The sequence below is a fragment of the Lepidochelys kempii genome, chromosome 1, assembly GCF_965140285.1.
Source record: "Lepidochelys kempii isolate rLepKem1 chromosome 1, rLepKem1.hap1, whole genome shotgun sequence".
NCBI lineage: Eukaryota > Metazoa > Chordata > Testudines > Cheloniidae > Lepidochelys > Lepidochelys kempii.
In genome coordinates, this window is record NC_136380.1 from 259,120,929 (window position 1) to 259,136,762 (window position 15,834).

A 15,834-nucleotide genomic window follows, 5' to 3' on the forward strand; every position below is an offset into this window, starting at 1 on the left:
TTCTTGCTAAGGTTGGGATCAGGTTACCGCCCCCCCACCCCGCACATGCACTCTTAAAGCCCTAACTGAAAACAGGCCCCAGAATGTTAGATGCTGCACAGACATGTAGTGAGAAACAGTCCTTGCCCTGAAGAGCTTACAGTCTGATTACATAGGATAGACAAAGAGTGAGAGGGGAAATAGAGAGGTGGAGTGATTCATTCAAGGTCACACAGCAGGTCAGTGGCAGATCTGGGAATAGAAAGCCAGTCGCTTGAGTCCCACGTCAGTGCCCTGTACACTAAACCAACACTGCCTCTATCTCACAGAGATGTATTATGCCCTTCCTCCATGAGCCATGGCGCAACTACTGGCCATTTCCTTCTGCAGCAGAGGAGATGAGCAAGTGGGGGAGGGCTGGGGTCTAATTTCCCCCCTGCATACCCACTTCGCAAGGTGTCAGGGCAAGAGCCTGTTAAGCTAAGGGCATGAGCCTTTGGAAGCAGAGGGGCCAGGAAGCTGTGGGCAATGGAGGAGGCCCCCTAGGAGTTAGGAACAGATGGAAGAGGTGGAGCGGATAGGCAAGGCTAAGGGCTGTGCAGCCGCGGAGCAGCGATGGAGCATGGGAGAGAGCACCTAGGCAGGGGCGCAGGCTAGGGCCCTTTGCCCTGCTGGATTTGCAGAACTGGGCAGGAGAGGCCTCTAGGGGGGAGGTTGACCGCTAGAGGCCGCTCTCTCCCCGCAGCTCTCAGCCCCTCCCGCGTGACTGTCGCTCGCCTCCCTTCCGCTGTCTCTGTCATCGCCCGGGGCCTCCGTCTCGTCGGCTCCCTTCCGCTTCCGGTGTCACCCCCGCTCTCCTGGTTGCAGCCATGGCCGCCGCGTCGCCCCTGTCCCCCGAGGAGCTGCTGCTGCCCAAGGGCGGCCCGGGCAAGGCGGAGGAGCTGGCGGAGGAGCTGGAGGAGGACGACGATGACGAGGTACCGGGTCGCGGGGCAGGGAGCAGGGGGAGCGTGGCCGCCCGCGGGCTCCATGTGCGAGGCCGGGGTGACCCCTGCGCGTGGGGGGGGGGGCGCAGGGCAGGGGCCGTTCCCGGCGGCATCTCACGGGTCTGACTCTGAGCCTCCCCCGCAGCTGGACGAGACCCTGAGCGAGCGGCTCTGGGGCCTGACCGAGATGTTCCCGGAGAGCGTCCGGACCGCGGCGGGAGCTACCTTCGATGTGTCCCTCTCTGTGGCCCAGAGCATGTACCGGTGAGAAGGCGGCGCCGGGGGCGTGGCTGGGTCTGGCTCTCCCGGGCCCGGGTGGGCTGTCAGGGCCGCGTGCCGTTTGTCCGGTCCGGGTCGGTTATTGGCCGCTCAGGCCCCGCGCTTGCGGGCTGCGTTCCCTGCCCCCGCCCCCGGTTGTTGGGCTTGTGCGCGAGCGTCAGTGAGCAGCGCAGACTGTGCTGAAGGGGTGTGTGGTAACGCTACACATCCTGCTCAAGCACATAGCAGAGTATGGGAGCCAGGACTGGAATAGCAATGGGGACTACAGATTAGGTTCAGGTGCTTTGGCAGAGCTACCTGGAGTGTGCAAGACTGGAATATCAAAAATTAGTCCAAATCAGGATTGAGGTACCCAGGCAGAGCTGTATGGGAGTTTCTCTTGGTCCTCCCTTTCTAGAGGTAGAAGGGGAACAGGGGTCTGTTGTTCCATATACAGGGGTCTGTTGTTCCTCCCATATGAAGGGAACTCAAATCAAGATTTTTCTGTCTTGATTATTTTTTTCTCTCTAGATTCTCCAGGGCAGCTCTCTGGATTGGGACTACCTCCTTCATGATCCTTGTTCTTCCTGTTGTATTTGAAACTGAGAAACTGCAGATGGAGCAACAGCAGCAGCTGCAGCAGCGACAGGTGAGCCTGAAACCTCAAGACCATTGCTCCATTGCAGTCCATGAACACAGGCTAATACTCTTTGGTTGCCTTGCAACAGAGAGATTAGCAGATGATGATGGGGTTTGTGGGACATCATAAACCTTGTCTTGTTTGCGTCACCAGGATTCCCCCCCTACTTTTTCTAATGCCAGCAGTTTCAAACTCATTTAGCAGAGAGGAGAGGGCTTGATTTCATGTTTAATTATGGTCCGTGAGCCAGGGCATAAATTCAGGATGGCTTATTATCCTCAATCCACAGCACAAATCCCACTGATGTCAGTGGGAGGCTCACACAGAGATCAACTCTCTCTCTTGAAGGCTGCACTCACACCCACTACCCCATTCCATCTGCTAGAGTTATCAGTTAATGCTGATGTTGGCATGTCATCACTGGATTTTTACAGTGGCTACTTCAATCAGTTTAAAAGGGAGAAGGGGAATTCATCACTGACTCATTGTTCCAAGCTCTCTGCAGATTCAGGCAGCTGACATGACATTGTTTACATTTAGTTTGTATGTGGAAGGTGCTCTTTGCAGCAGTGAGGGCTAAAAGCTGATTTGGGCTGGGGGCAGTGTTCCCTCTCATTTTTTACATCCACGTGTGGAATAAATTTTGTTATGTGCACCAATAGGTGATGTGTGGCGGGGGTGGCACTGAGGAGTTAAGAGTGAGGGAGGAGGCTTAGGGTTGGGGGTGGGGTGAGGGCTCTGGCTGGAGGTGTGGGCTCTGGAGTGGAGCCAGGGATGAGGGGTTTGGGGTACAGGCTGCCCTGGGGTTGTGGTGGGGAGAGAGAACTCCCCCCAGCCCTCTCTTGCCACAGCAGCCCAGGCCTGGGCAAGAGAGCCTTTCACTGTCCGCAGCAGCTCCAGGGCCGGGGGAGAGGCAGCTCTCCGCGCTGCGTGCCTGCGTAGACCTTGATAGCCTGCTGCACAGCCGCATTGCTTAGAGGGAACTTAGGCTGGGGTGTGGGGGAAGAGCGCTTAGATCAGTGGTGGGCAACCTGCGGCCCTTCAGGTAATCCGCTGGCGGGCCATGAGACACTGTTTACATTGACCATCTGCAGGCACGGCAGCCCGCAGCTCCCAGTGGCCACGGTTCGCCATTCCCGGCTAATGGGAACTGCAGGAAGCGGCGCGGGCCTCAGGGATGTACTGGCTGCTGCTACTTCCGCAGCTCCCATTGGCTGGGAATAGCGAACCGCGGCCACTGGGAGCTGCGGGTGACTGTGCCTGCGGACAGTCAGTGTAAACAGTGTCTCCTAGTCTGCCAGCGGATTACCCTGATGGGCTGCGTACAGGCCGCAGGTTGCCCACCATTGGCTTAGGTTCTGCATAACGTGAGTATATCATGCAGCCATCAAATGCATCATATAGGCCTGATACAGCTCATGGGCCACATGTTTGATACCCCTGACTAAGAGTACTGAGATGAGATGTCTTATTTTCCCTTTGCTATCTGAATAAGTCTACAGCAGTTAGCTGCCATAGCAGAACGGGAATGGTATTGCAAAGTGACAGGAGTATTGCACTCTCAGCCCTGCAGCGTGAGTTAAGAACAGACATATTGGGTCAGACCAATGGTCCATCTAGCCCAGTATCCTGTCTTCCAACAATAGCCAATGCCAGATGCTTTGGAGGGAATAAACAGAGCATGGCAATTATTGAGTGATCCATCCCCAGCATCAGGCAGGCAGAGGCTTAAGGATACCGAGAGCATGGAATTCCATTCCTGATCATTCTGGCTAATAGCAATTGATAGGCCTGTCCTCCATGAACTTACCTACTTCTTTTTTTAACGCAGTTATACTTTCGCTCTTCACAACATCCCCTGGCAACAATTTCCAGATTGACTGTGTATTGCATGAAGTACCTTCCTTTTGTTTTAAACCTGCTGCCTATTAATTGCATTAGGTGACCAAGGAGTACTTGTGGCACCTTAGAGACTAACCAATTTATTTGAGCATAAGCTTTCGTGAGCTTCATTTCACCTCATGAGATGCATTTGCGAATACAGACTAACACGGCTGGTACTCTGAAACCTGTCATTAGGTGACCACTGATTTTTGGTTATGTGAAGTGGTAAATAACACTTCCTTATTCACTTTTTCCTCACCCACTGTTCAGGATTTTATAGACCTCTATCATATCTCCCCTTAGTTGTCTCTTTTCCAAGCTGAACAGTCCCAATCTTTTTAATCTCGCCACATAACATTGTTCACTTTTTTTGGTCTGCTGCTGCACCCGCTGAGTGCATGTTTTCAGAGAACTAGCCATGACTCCAAGATCTTTCTTGAATGGTAACAGCTAATTTAGTCCCCATCATTTTGTATGTATAGTTGAGATTGTTTTCCAGTATGCATTACTTTGCATTTATTGACATTGAATGTCATCTACCTTTTTGTTGCCCAGTCACAAATGTGGAACCCTTATTATCAGATGCTAAACCTCCTCCTTACTGGAACTATGGGGGTAGGGAGGGGTGCTATGCTGTTTTCAATCGTTATAGTTAAATAGCTTTTTTAACCCAGTATCATCTCTTGCAGATTCTCTTAGGACCCACTACAGGGTTGTCTGGCAGTATACCAGGGGCCCTGCCACCACTTTCTGGAAAGATCTAACTTCCAAAAGCTGCTTCAATCCATATTACATGGGGAGACCTCAACATTGATTCATTTGAACTGTTGGTTTGTCAGGCTGGGTATTCCCCCTGCCTCTTTTTTTTTTTTTTTTAAACTTTGGGACACTGACCTATCCATAATGGGGCAAAATCCCCTCTCCTGGACCTTTTTTTTGACGGGCTTCTGCCTGTAGCTTCCCCTCCAGAGGTAATAAGTTTTTCCTTTTATCCAGTCAGTCCATACAGTGAGCAGTTACAGAGACTTCAAATTGAAGAGCACCTGCTGTGGGCTCCTTACCTTAGGACACAAAATTAGGCTCTGGCCAGTTTGTTCAGTAAATTCTGCAATTAAAAGAAAATCCTGTATTTCTCTTGGCTAAATCAAGGCCGGAAGAGGCCAGTGATAGAAAGGAAGGAGTGAATTTACAAAGAGTAGTAAGTTTCATCTGAGCCCTGTAGGAAAACTTGTTTTCAGTATTTTCTTTGCAATTTTTTTTTGTTGGAGGAGGAAAGGGGAGCACATTTGGTTAAAGATTGTGCCTATGCTGATTGTTTGCATCATAAAACTACTACACTTTGGAAATCGGCTGCATATCTTTTTTGTATTAAATATTAAATAAATTGAACCCAAACATGGTGTGTTTAGTAGACATCCCTTGTGGATTTGCACCTTGAGGGCTCAACGTTCATGGCCCCAGATACTAATGGAAGACTAGAATAGCTGTTACTGCTTTGCACCCAGATGGGTGGTTATTCTCCAGCTTTATGTATACAGTGTTAGCTGTGATGGGGTGGGAGAGGAGATGGTTCCAACCTAAGACAGCTTAGATAGGTAAGAAGTTTTGGATAACTTAGCCATGTCTCAAGAGTGGTATCTTAGGGCTACCTAGAGTCAACTAGATGAGTTCCATATCAGAGTTCAGAAGCAGTTTGATGAATGTAGTTTCTCCCAAGAAGGCCACAACTTCATAACAAAGAACAATTTATTTTTTCCTTTACATACCATGTTACAGAACAATTCAGCTGAACACACAGAAGTGACAGGACACTTTATATGGAGATTTTTCCATTTTTAATATTTGGTTAAACAAAATACATCTCTGTAAACAAACCCAAGACAAGGCTATAACAAAACCAAACAAGCAAGAAAACAAACATGGGCTTCCCCACTCCTAAGCAGTGAGATTAGTCTGTTTCCCCTCCATCTGTCACCACAGCACTATTCCCCAGGGATGTGATCATACAGTTTCCCTTTTCCTGAGCAGCTGGATCACACCTTTTCCCTGGGGGTTAAGCAGTGACATTAGATACAAATATAGGGAGGCAGCCCTACAATGTTTTTAAAACATCTTTGCATATTGTACACTGATCCATTGGCTTGCAGCTTCCATGCAAACAGGGTCTCTCCAAAGTGCGATTTTAATCAACATAGAAAATTCTTTTGCTGTTTTTTTCCTTCCCTTTTAGAAAATGGCTTCAAGTCATTAGCAGAATTCCTTGTGATGTGTTTAAAAATTCTGCCAGCTGGTTTTGGTCATTGGAATGTGGTAAGAAGGAAGTAGAAATAGAAACATTGGGTTTGGACTGCAGAACATGCAGAAGAGCCACTGCCAATGTGTTGTCAGGAGGCTGAAGCATGGTACCTGTAGGATGTCCGGGGTTGACCACACCACCACTCTTGTCCTGTTGCCACATGGCCTCTGTTTTCTGTTGCAAAGGGAAGGCTTTGGTGGTTTGTAAGTTTAGCTTCAGACACTGGCTTACCCAGGGTGGTTTCCATCACTGTTCTACACTTGCTGTTATAACTGGGAGGACAGCATGTGCATTAGGAAATGAGACAAACAGTTGTAACATAGCTTGACCAGGAAGAGTCAATAGTAGTGTGAAGTTCATCCCAAACTCACCCTTTCCTTTCTGCTGTGGAAGGAATGATTAAACTACACCCAGCACCGGGTGGCATAGAAAAAAAACTGAGTGAAAGATTCCTACTGGAGTCTCCCTGTCATAGTCACTCTTCTCTGCAGGAGGGAACAGAGGGTGAGGTGATTCAGCAGTCAGGGGGAATGTCTGTCAGCCAAAACCAAAGTACCTGGTTCAGCTACCATGCTAGACAGTCTGCCCTTACCATCAGGAAGACTCTCTCATGAACCCTGTACACATCTCCCCCAGTAACTGCTAGTGACAACAGGAGGCAGAGAAATTTACAATTGCAATGCCTCGCTTTGATTTTGCTTTGCATAACTTCTAGGTTATTTGTAGAAGAGTTTCTCCACCCTCTTTCTTCCTCTCTCATGGCCGTGGCTAGTCTTCCACAGAGGAGGAAAATAAGAGGAAACGACTCCCTCCTTCCTCTTAAACACCTTCAGTTTTATTCCCTTCTCTGCAATCAGCTCCTGAACTAACAAGTGCACATAAAGGAACAATTAAGATGTTATATACTGCACCAAAGAAAACCCTCTACAAGCCCCTGGTGGCCTCTCTTACTCCAGATATGTGATGCTTCTGAACCAGCCTAAACTTGTTAACACTTCTACTCCCTAATCAGCCTGCCCTATCCAAAGAAGCATCTAAGCCATCTGTGTAACAAAAATCCCTAAAAACTTTAGAGAAGAATCCCCCAACTTACCCCAACAGTTTCTTTAAAAATAGGATGTCCCTAACCCTTGGCACAAACCCTCACTAAGCAGGAGATTCTACAGAGCACCATTGCTAGTGTTCGAGAGTTTCCTGAGTCCCCCATGATTTGCAAATGTATCCAGAATAGTTTGCTTTGGGGGTAGAGACTGTTTCAGAGAGGAGGCAGCATGCTTGACACTTCCCATCCAAAGAAGTTTTGTTAAGTCTGGAGGGAGTAGTGTCCAGCCACAATCAGTCTTTAAGATATTAGGGCATGGGTGAGAATCAGCAGGAGTGTTCCAAACTCCCTATCCCCAAAGCGTATTTTAAAGAGCACTATGCAAGGTAATCAGCTTAAAAGCTTAGAGCTCACTCTCCTCATTAAAAAGTGACTGGCTTCCATCCTCATCCATTCTGGCCCCCACAATACCCTATGCCACTGCCCTATTGCACAGTCAATATAAAAAGAAGAGACCAGTGAAAGGAAGTTCCAGAGGAAAAGAGCTAGGGCACCCATTATCCAGGTCAGAAGACATCAGGGGTTTGTGGGGGGAGGGACTGGAGCTGTAGTGAGAAAAGACAGGGCAAATCCAGGTCACATGTCAGCTCTCCAGCTCTGATGTGCTTCCACCTCCTCTGGCACCACCAGCAAAAGTTCACAGTTCTTTCCTCTCAGCTGGTGTTTCAAAAATTTCCTATGGAAAGGAGAAGGGCAAAAGTGAGGTGAAACAACAAAATCCAGAATAAGTAGTATTGGCTCTGTAATAAGTAGTAAAGCCCTTTAGGAGTAAAGACTTATTAAATAAGCAGATGTGACAAAATACACAGGAAGATAATAGGTGAAGGTTTTTTGTTTTTTTTTTTACAATCAATTTTCTGACTACTACATATTCAATTTCTAACTAAATGCATACACCACCTGGCAGGTTATTTTGGAACCACATGGGCATAGTCTTAACCTCATTATTAGAGTTTATACAAAAAAATCTTGCCCATTCTCCAAGGCCACACACACTGTTCTTGTGAATTGGCAAGATGTAATACAACTGAAATAAACAAACTTCTTTGGGTTTCAGAGATCAGCAATCTCATCTATTTCAAAGCACACACACACACCCCCCCCCCCCAAGGTGAAGTGACTGGCAGGAAAAAGTAGGATGCCATGGTAAACCTAGTGGCACAGAATGATTACTGGCAGCCCATGAATTGGGATCCAATACATTTTTTCAGCCTCTCTTTGACTGAGTGATTTATCCGGTAGTCAAAGATAGAAGGACTTAAATAATATGAAAATAAAAGTCTTAAATTTCCCTTATATATTTTGCCAAAAAAGTTCCCAAAATTTTATACACAGGAATCATTCACTTAATGCTGAAATGCAACTGTCTTGAGACTGAAACAGTAATCATTCCAAACCAGCAGTATTAAGCAGCAATCGTAGGAGTGAATGAATTCTCTACTGGAAGTTACACACATGGAATTTTAGGTTGTCACTCAATTCACTAATTCTTGATTGGCATGACCAGCTCTACAGACATTGCTAGAGCACAATTCTCCAAATGGAATCAATTTGGGGCATCAAGGCTAATCATTATGGTTTTCAGCATGTGAGGGGCGAATGCCACGAATCTTCATTGACCATGATTGGTAAGAACCACAATTTTACACTCTGAAAGACATGGAAAATTTAGTACAAGCACAGAAGTGCTACCTGGATCTCAGAAAGAACAGGAAAATGGGGAGAGGCTCATTAGCCTCTGTAGAAACTGTTTAAGGAAAAAAGCTGCATTTTTCAAATTAAATCATCTCTCTGTTGGACACATGCAATAACTGACCATCAGTGGAACGCTGTCAAGTGCTCCCCATCTGAAGAAACATGACAGAGCATGGTAGGTCGGTCTATTACAGGTGTCACCACAGATTAACCATCTAGGAATCTACACTCATCATGGTGACACAACCAGCTGCCTTAGGAAAGAAGCCCAGGCTCTCCTGAACCTTGAAGTCTCCTATTAGCTAACATTGTTTTCTTAGCTTCACATAAATAAGACACATGGGGTAAGATCCAGGAGGGGTATACGAATTTCATTCCCATTCTTCAGTCTTTGCTATCAGAATTCATGCCATTCTACAGTGGCAGTAAAGCATGAGCTATATTGTACCAGATACTAGGTGTTAAAAGCAGATGCCCAATCTGTAATAGGGGCTAGGAGTAGGGGATTAGGAAGGAAGGAGACTCACCTGAGCTCACTTTCACCTCCAATCCACTCTGGCATCTTGAGTTTGGAGTCGAGATTGTAGTAGGTGCCTCCCACCTCCCGGACGCAGATCCAGTGCTGTCGTTTAAGGGGGAGCTTCAGGGGACCCCAGCAGAGGCTGGAGGGCAGATTCATGATGAAGCCCATCACATTAGAGAGGGCAATGACATTAACATCCCTGGGGAAGCAGAGAGAGCAGAGATGGTATTCAGTTATTTCTCCTACTTCCTCTGTTATAAACCCTACCATGAGGCAGCCACTTCCCAAACTATAGCAATTAAAAGCTGGTTCTCAGTACCTGCGCTTGTCCCACCAAACTGCTTCATAGCCTTTGGTCTGAAGCGCTGCCATGATGACATTCACATCATAGTTTCCGTTTCCCAGCATGCTCTTCTTGTGTGGTGTCACCATAGTGTTGGGAGACAGTCTGTGAACACAAAGTGAAAGTATACTGTTGCAGGAGTTCATTGTATCCATCTCCCAGGTTCACACATCCATACGCTAGTTAGAAGTGGCACTGGTTGTTGTACCTGTATCCCATGCAAAGTTCAGCTGAAAGATGATGATTCAATGGGAAGGTTGTGCAATCCTGTTATACATCCTCACTGTTCAAAATCCCAATTGGACGACTGGCAAAGCCTGGCATCTTCAACCTGAACTATTCTGCTCTCTCTCTTACCCAGCAGGCAGAGAAATTGACAAGGTATTAGTTCAGCCCTGACTCAAAAGGAAAAGGGTAATGTCATTTAGATGGGAAACCTCCAAAGAGTACCGGTATTGACTGGGTCTGACCCTACTAAACTCATAATAATGGATGAGCTCACAGCACCCTGGAGTGGTTTGGCTGCTGGTATGTTTTCATGTTTGCCAAGGAAGAAGAACTCATGTTTATAAAATCCAACACTGTAGCATCTGGGAACCTATTAAAACAAGAATAAAAGGAGTACGTGTGGCACCTTAGAGACTAACCAATTTATCTGAGCATAAGCTTTCGTGAGCTACAGCTCTCTTCATCAGATTGAAATGAACTGTAGCTCACGAAAGCTTATGCTCAAATAAATTGGTTAGTCTCTAAGGTGCCACAAGTCCTCCTTTTCTTTTTGCGAATACAGACTAACACGGCTGCTACTCTGAAACCTATTAAAACAAGCAGTATCACCACTGCATGGACCAACTGTCAATGCTATTACAATAATAGCTCAACGGCTAAGCTTGCTGGTAGGAAATCCCTCTTCGCTGCCACTTAAAAACATTCACTCAGAAGCTTGCCTAGACATTATTGTTTGTTGTAGTGTGATAGCACCTCAACAGCAGCCACAATCAGGATCAGGGTCCCATCATGCTGTGTACTGTGCAAAAATATAGGAAGACAGTCTCCCCACCAAAGAGCTTACTATCTCAATAGACAAGGCACGGGGCAAAGCATGTATCATACAAGCAGGTCAGTTAGAGTGATGGTTGGCAAATATCCAGTTACATTTTGTTGTTTTTGTATTTTTTTAAAATATGCTTTGCAGTGAGGAAAAGGCAGGAAGGAATGAGAGGATAGGGAAGGAATGGAGGCAGCGAAAGGAAGAGTGGAGGAGTAGCTGAGGGGGGGCCCCAATAGCCAGCAAGTGCAGCTAGCTACAGAGGACCCATAAGGAAAAGGGGTGGGAGGGAGTTGAAGTAAGATGACCTCTGCTGATTTGGCTAAATTGAAGAAATTAGTTTGATGACATCACTAGCGTCCAAAGGTTGTTGCTTCCAGCCAGAAAAGTCACCCACATATTAGCTCCATTCCCAGGAGCTCCTGCTCTTCCTCCCACATGGCTGGGGGAGCAGAGATGCCTGCTTGGTTCTTACACTGTGCCCTGAAGGCTGTCAAACTTTGGTGGACAGCCAGATGGAACGACTTGTGCAGGCTAAGGCTGTCCACTAAAAATACCGTGATCCTAGAGCATTCTACCGTAAAGTCTTTGACACCAGGAGGGGATAGGCAGCTTTTCACATAGCCAGGTCCCAGGCCACCAGTGCCTAAGTGGGCAGCATTTTGCACTAACATAAGCTTCTAGTCTTCAGAGGCAGCTACAGTAGACTATGTTGGTGTAATCCAACCCAAAAGTGATGGGCCTATAAAAGGGAGGGAAGGCTTGAAACAAGTTGTTAATAGGAAAGGCAACTAATATCACTGGTGTGTTTCTGAGCAAAGGTCAAATTACTGCTTCTTTTAACATGATCAGAATATTACTGTGCCAAAAACAGAGGCAGTAATATTCACAAGTAATTATGGTCCCAAAACTTCGACTGGCTTTCACTGGTCACACAAAAGCTGCTTTTTGCAGATTGTTGACCACAACTCTTTCAGTATATCCACTTCCAAACACTTAACTCTACTTCTTCAAGAATATTGCCTCTGCATATTTACACTCATATGACATGCAGGCTGGTGCTGCTGAGCATCATGGTAATAGAAATAATAGCACCTAGGAGCCCCAATTACAGACCAGGACCCCACTGTGCTAGACACTGTACAAACGGGGGGGGGGGGGGGAAAGAACCCGACACACAGACCCTTCCCCAGAGAGCTTACATTCTAGTAAACAGTCCAGAAGCACATTTATAAGAGAGCTGTAAGGCTACAACCAATTTTGTTCTTTCCAGAGGAGTAGAATTCAGAGAAGAAAAGGAAAGTGGGCAGGTTGTATAAATATGCAGAGGTAACACACAAACTGTTACCGGTGAGTAACATTTCCTCTTTGAGAGCTGCCTCTATGTATTTCTACTCGTATGTGCACTTAACTTGTACTGTAGAACCCACAGAAAGATCAGCTGAGTTTAATTACACAAGGAATGCAAAGCTGCACTCCCAAAACAGAGTATGCAATCTAGATTCCAAGCTGTACAAGTACAGCTGTGTATGTATGTGTAGAATTTCAGGTAGCCATCCTACAGATTTATAAAACAGAATCATTATAGAAGTATGTCACTGATGTGCAATAGAGTAAGCCTCAAGACCCTAAGGTACTGTCATCCTGGCTAATCAGGTCTCAGAACACAAACTAGTCCTCTTTGACAGATGTTGTGTGGATATGCAAATCAAAGACTCTTGACATCTAGGGTATGCAATCTAATTTCTTGTGAATAGGAATAAGGTCTGAAGAATACCAGGATATGAGTGGTCTAATTCAGATGGAAGCCTGGACCCAACTTTTGCTATATATTTGGGATGAATATGTAGGACACATTTTGTCTCTATGGAATACAATGAAGGTTGGGGGATCAACTATTAAAGCCTGCAATTCAATAACTCTTCTTGTAGATGTGATTACGGTTACAAAGGCTGTCTTTGGTGACTGGTAAGGACTCAAAGGGCAAGTCATTAGTTTTGTCACCCCCAGGTTTAGATCCCATGTTCAGTGAGTTCACTGTTTGGTGGGGATACATTTACCAAACCTCTAGGGAATCTGATGACACACAGTGAGATGACTGAAGACAGTGGAACTGTCAACTGAAGCACAGTATGCTGAAGATGGCCCATAGTCCTTCAACCTCTTCTTGCCTTCAATTAAGTTCAGCAAGTAATCCAAGATAGGTTCTTTTCCACTACCCATATGCAAAACCTCTTCCACTTCTGAGAAAGATCTTCAACACAGAAGCCCAGTCCAATAGAAGTGATCCATGATTACGTTTCTGTCCCTGTGCTGGAACAAAACCACCAGCACTTTTCATTGCTGACCATTGATGGACAGCTCCACTTCTTGATCAGTATGTTAATTATGGTCCATTTTGAAGACTACTCATGATAGTATTGTAGTCTGATTTAAAATTGAAAAAGAAAATGTGTTAGAGATAATCAAAGAAAGATACATAGGCGAGCCGGATACCATTCTCATGGGACCGTGGCTTCTCAGAAGAGTAGCTGGGGGAAAACACCTCACTGATACAGAATACTGCTATTGTGTTGTCAGCATTGAGGGACTACACAAACCTTGATCAATGGCAGAAAAGACTTTAGGTCACGTCCCCTGGCATGAAGTTCCTGCACATTTATTTACATGGAGCTTGGCTTCTCACATATTCTAGACTATCAGATTCTGGTAATGGACCTCCAGCCCAAATTAGATTAATCTGCAATGACTACTATGGATAGAGATGGAGAATCAAAGGGGATTCCCTTTAGTATATTGGTGGAGGGAAGTGACTTTCAGAGTAGTATTCACAAGTGCTCCCATGAAAGTGTAGGAAAAGCATAAAACACTTGGAATTTGATCATAAAAATCAAGGCTTTTGACTGGATTATTTCTTTTCATATTTAAACAAAAAACTCCATATTTAAAAGTTATCCAAAACTGCTGCAGGATTTGCACCACAGTGTCACAGATCATAGGGAACTAGCTGCGGAATTTAGATCTTGCTTGCCAGAGTATACAGGACCTTGCCTGTGTGAAAATACAGAGGCAATAATATTTCATTCATAAATGAACACCAAGAGTCACTCATTTCATCACAGAACAGCACAGGAAGTAGACATAAGCTCTAACTTGCAGCTGTTTAGAAGTTTTTGGACAGAACTACGTCAAAATGTTTTCATTCTGACCCATTTTTCAGTCCTCTCCTACCCTCCCCACTCAGGCCAACCACCTGACCACAAGGCAAACAAAGTATTTTGATGGGAATAATTTACCTTTTAAAAAACAGGAAGGGAGGAAATTTGGGAACCAGGTGGAAAGAGCATCGGGGAGGGAGAGATAATTAAAGCGGGCCTATTACATAAGGGCATCTGCAACTGAGTCCTTGCACCCTACAGTGGCAGCCTGAACAGTATGAGGGACAGGAAACCATGGGGGGGGGGGGGGGAAGGGGGAGAGAAGATCAGGGTTTTTCCATCATTAATATAGGAGATTTATGTGACAGAATAGAGAAGATGCCATGTCTAGCCTTCAGCAGTGTCAGATTCTGAACAACCTTCCTCTCCCCCTTGCCACGCACAGAAAGGGTATTTCAGATACTCATCCCAGCAATGAAGTGCAAAAATGGAACTAACAATGCCAGTGCAGGGTGCTCCCTACCTCTGGAAAATCTCTTGCAGTGTTTCCCGGGTGAAGGCGTTGCTGTCCTGGAAGACATTATTGAGGGCATGGAGAGCACACAGCTCCCTACGCTGTTTCTCATGGTAAATACGTAGTGGTGCCAGCTGTGGTGGCTCAGGAGACTCAGATTTGGTTTTGTCACCTTTCCATGGCACGCAACTCATTTTTTCTTAGGGTAGTTGTGGGGAAGATGGTGAGAAACAGAGGAGTCTGAAGTTTCTCCCCTGCTCCACAATCAAAACAAGAGCCCACTGATCCCTTCTTTTATCAGCAAATCCTGCTTCCAGCTGGCAAGCCCTTTTCTTGTGCTTCAGTTTGTTTAGTAATTGCTTGCTTGCAAAAATCACGTAGGGATCTGTAACATTTTTTCCCACCCTCCCTCCTCCCCCACCCCATAAAAAGTTGCTGTTGGGGTATTTCCTTCCCTCTGTCTCCTCTTCAAAAATATCAAAATAAGATTTAAATCCGCTTAGCGTCAGGATACCAGCTGGAATTTATCACATCGCTCCTTTTCTTCCATCTCCTTTGGTCCTTAGCGCCGCTAAAAAGGATCCAGAGCAGGCTGGGAAGAAATGCCCACCCCCACGAAGCCAAACCAGGTAAGATGAGGCCAGTCTCAGAGGCCCTTGGCAGGAGCCTTGGGGGCCTCTCAGCTGCCTTTCTCCATCCCTTTGGGAGTGGCTGTGTCCTGAAAAGCAGATGCCAAGGGCTGGGGAGGGAAGCGGCCTCTCGCAAGGCGTGAGCTCCTCGCCAAGTCCTGCCACGCTCCTGAGCAAGGAAGAAAAGCCTCGATTAGCCCGGCAGGAAAAGCAGTGGCACAAAGCGCATCGGGCCCGGGCAGGTTCCCGCGGGGCTCCGGGCAGGGCGGGGAGCCCGCTCGAGGCGTTTCTACCCCGACCCCCCTCGGAAAGCAGCGCGAGCAGGCAGCCCCCACCCTCAGGTGCCAGGGCGCCCCCCACCAGCGCGGCCCTGAGGCACCGTGTGGCCGGGGAGCGCTCGCCCCGCGCGGGGAGGGGGGGCGGCGGCGGCAGCGGGGCAGGGCCGGGGGGGTTCCCCGCATGAGGGGGAAGCCCGAGGAGAGCCCGGGGCCGGTCCCGCCCGGCGGGGACATGCAGCGGCCGCGGTGTCCCTCTCCCGGGGAGCCCCCTACTCACCGCTGGCCAGCCCCGACCTCCCTGGCTCAACAGCCACCCCCGGGTGTCCCCGCGCACGCGCGCGGCCGACCCGCCCCACGTACGGCGCGTGCTCTGTCCCCGCCTCGCACACGCTTACGTAGCCTGAACGCTCCGGGCGCAGGTCCAGGCGAGTGATGACGTCACTGCAATCTGTTCGCCCCCTGGGCCGAGTGCGGGCCTGACTCCCCGCGGCCAGGGAGCAC

At 47.4% G+C, this 15,834-nt stretch overlaps 2 protein-coding genes across 3 annotated transcripts; one reads left to right on the forward strand and one right to left on the reverse strand.

Moving 5' to 3' along the window:
- The first annotated feature begins 787 nt into the window (after nucleotides 1-787).
- TOMM22 (translocase of outer mitochondrial membrane 22) lies at nucleotides 788-15,016 on the forward strand. 2 transcript variants are annotated; one of them, XM_073326588.1, is made up of 4 exons: nucleotides 788-956; nucleotides 1,111-1,229; nucleotides 1,755-1,872; nucleotides 14,993-15,016. In XM_073326588.1, exons 1-4 carry the CDS (start codon nucleotides 849-851, stop codon nucleotides 14,999-15,001), a joined length of 354 nt encoding a protein of 117 aa, XP_073182689.1. In that variant the 5' UTR covers nucleotides 788-848; the 3' UTR covers nucleotides 15,002-15,016. The 2 variants fall into 2 exon arrangements, with proteins under 2 accessions (XP_073182689.1, XP_073182678.1); XM_073326577.1 differs by lacking the exon at nucleotides 14,993-15,016 and adding an exon at nucleotides 4,437-5,142 and having other exon boundaries at nucleotides 792-956.
- JOSD1 (Josephin domain containing 1) lies at nucleotides 5,476-15,691 on the reverse strand. The gene is made up of 5 exons (XM_073326543.1): nucleotides 15,611-15,691; nucleotides 14,436-15,224; nucleotides 9,683-9,811; nucleotides 9,368-9,562; nucleotides 5,476-7,821 (listed from the first exon to the last, which is right to left on the reverse strand). Exons 2-5 carry the CDS (start codon nucleotides 14,618-14,620, stop codon nucleotides 7,722-7,724), a joined length of 609 nt encoding a protein of 202 aa, XP_073182644.1. The 5' UTR covers nucleotides 14,621-15,224; nucleotides 15,611-15,691; the 3' UTR covers nucleotides 5,476-7,721.
- Nucleotides 15,692-15,834: the final 143 nt, after the last annotated feature.

Excerpts from the sequence above, each read along its gene's own strand:
- TOMM22 (XM_073326577.1), top strand. The coding sequence starts at position 849 with ATGGCCGCCGCGTCGCCCCTGTCCCCCGAGGAGCTGCTGCTGCCCAAG. Across the intron at positions 957-1,110 it reads AGGAGGACGACGATGACGAG|CTGGACGAGACCCTGAGCGA; the intron begins GTACCGGGTCGC and ends CCTCCCCCGCAG. Across the intron at positions 1,873-4,436 it reads AGCAGCTGCAGCAGCGACAG|ATTCTCTTAGGACCCACTAC; the intron begins GTGAGCCTGAAA and ends CATCTCTTGCAG.
- JOSD1 (XM_073326543.1), bottom strand. The coding sequence starts at position 14,620 with ATGAGTTGCGTGCCATGGAAAGGTGACAAAACCAAATCTGAGTCTCCT. Across the intron at positions 9,812-14,435 it reads CTGCAAGAGATTTTCCAGAG|ACTGTCTCCCAACACTATGG; the intron begins GTAGGGAGCACC and ends TTGTGTTCACAG. Across the intron at positions 9,563-9,682 it reads GTTTGGTGGGACAAGCGCAG|GGATGTTAATGTCATTGCCC; the intron begins GTACTGAGAACC and ends CTGCTTCCCCAG.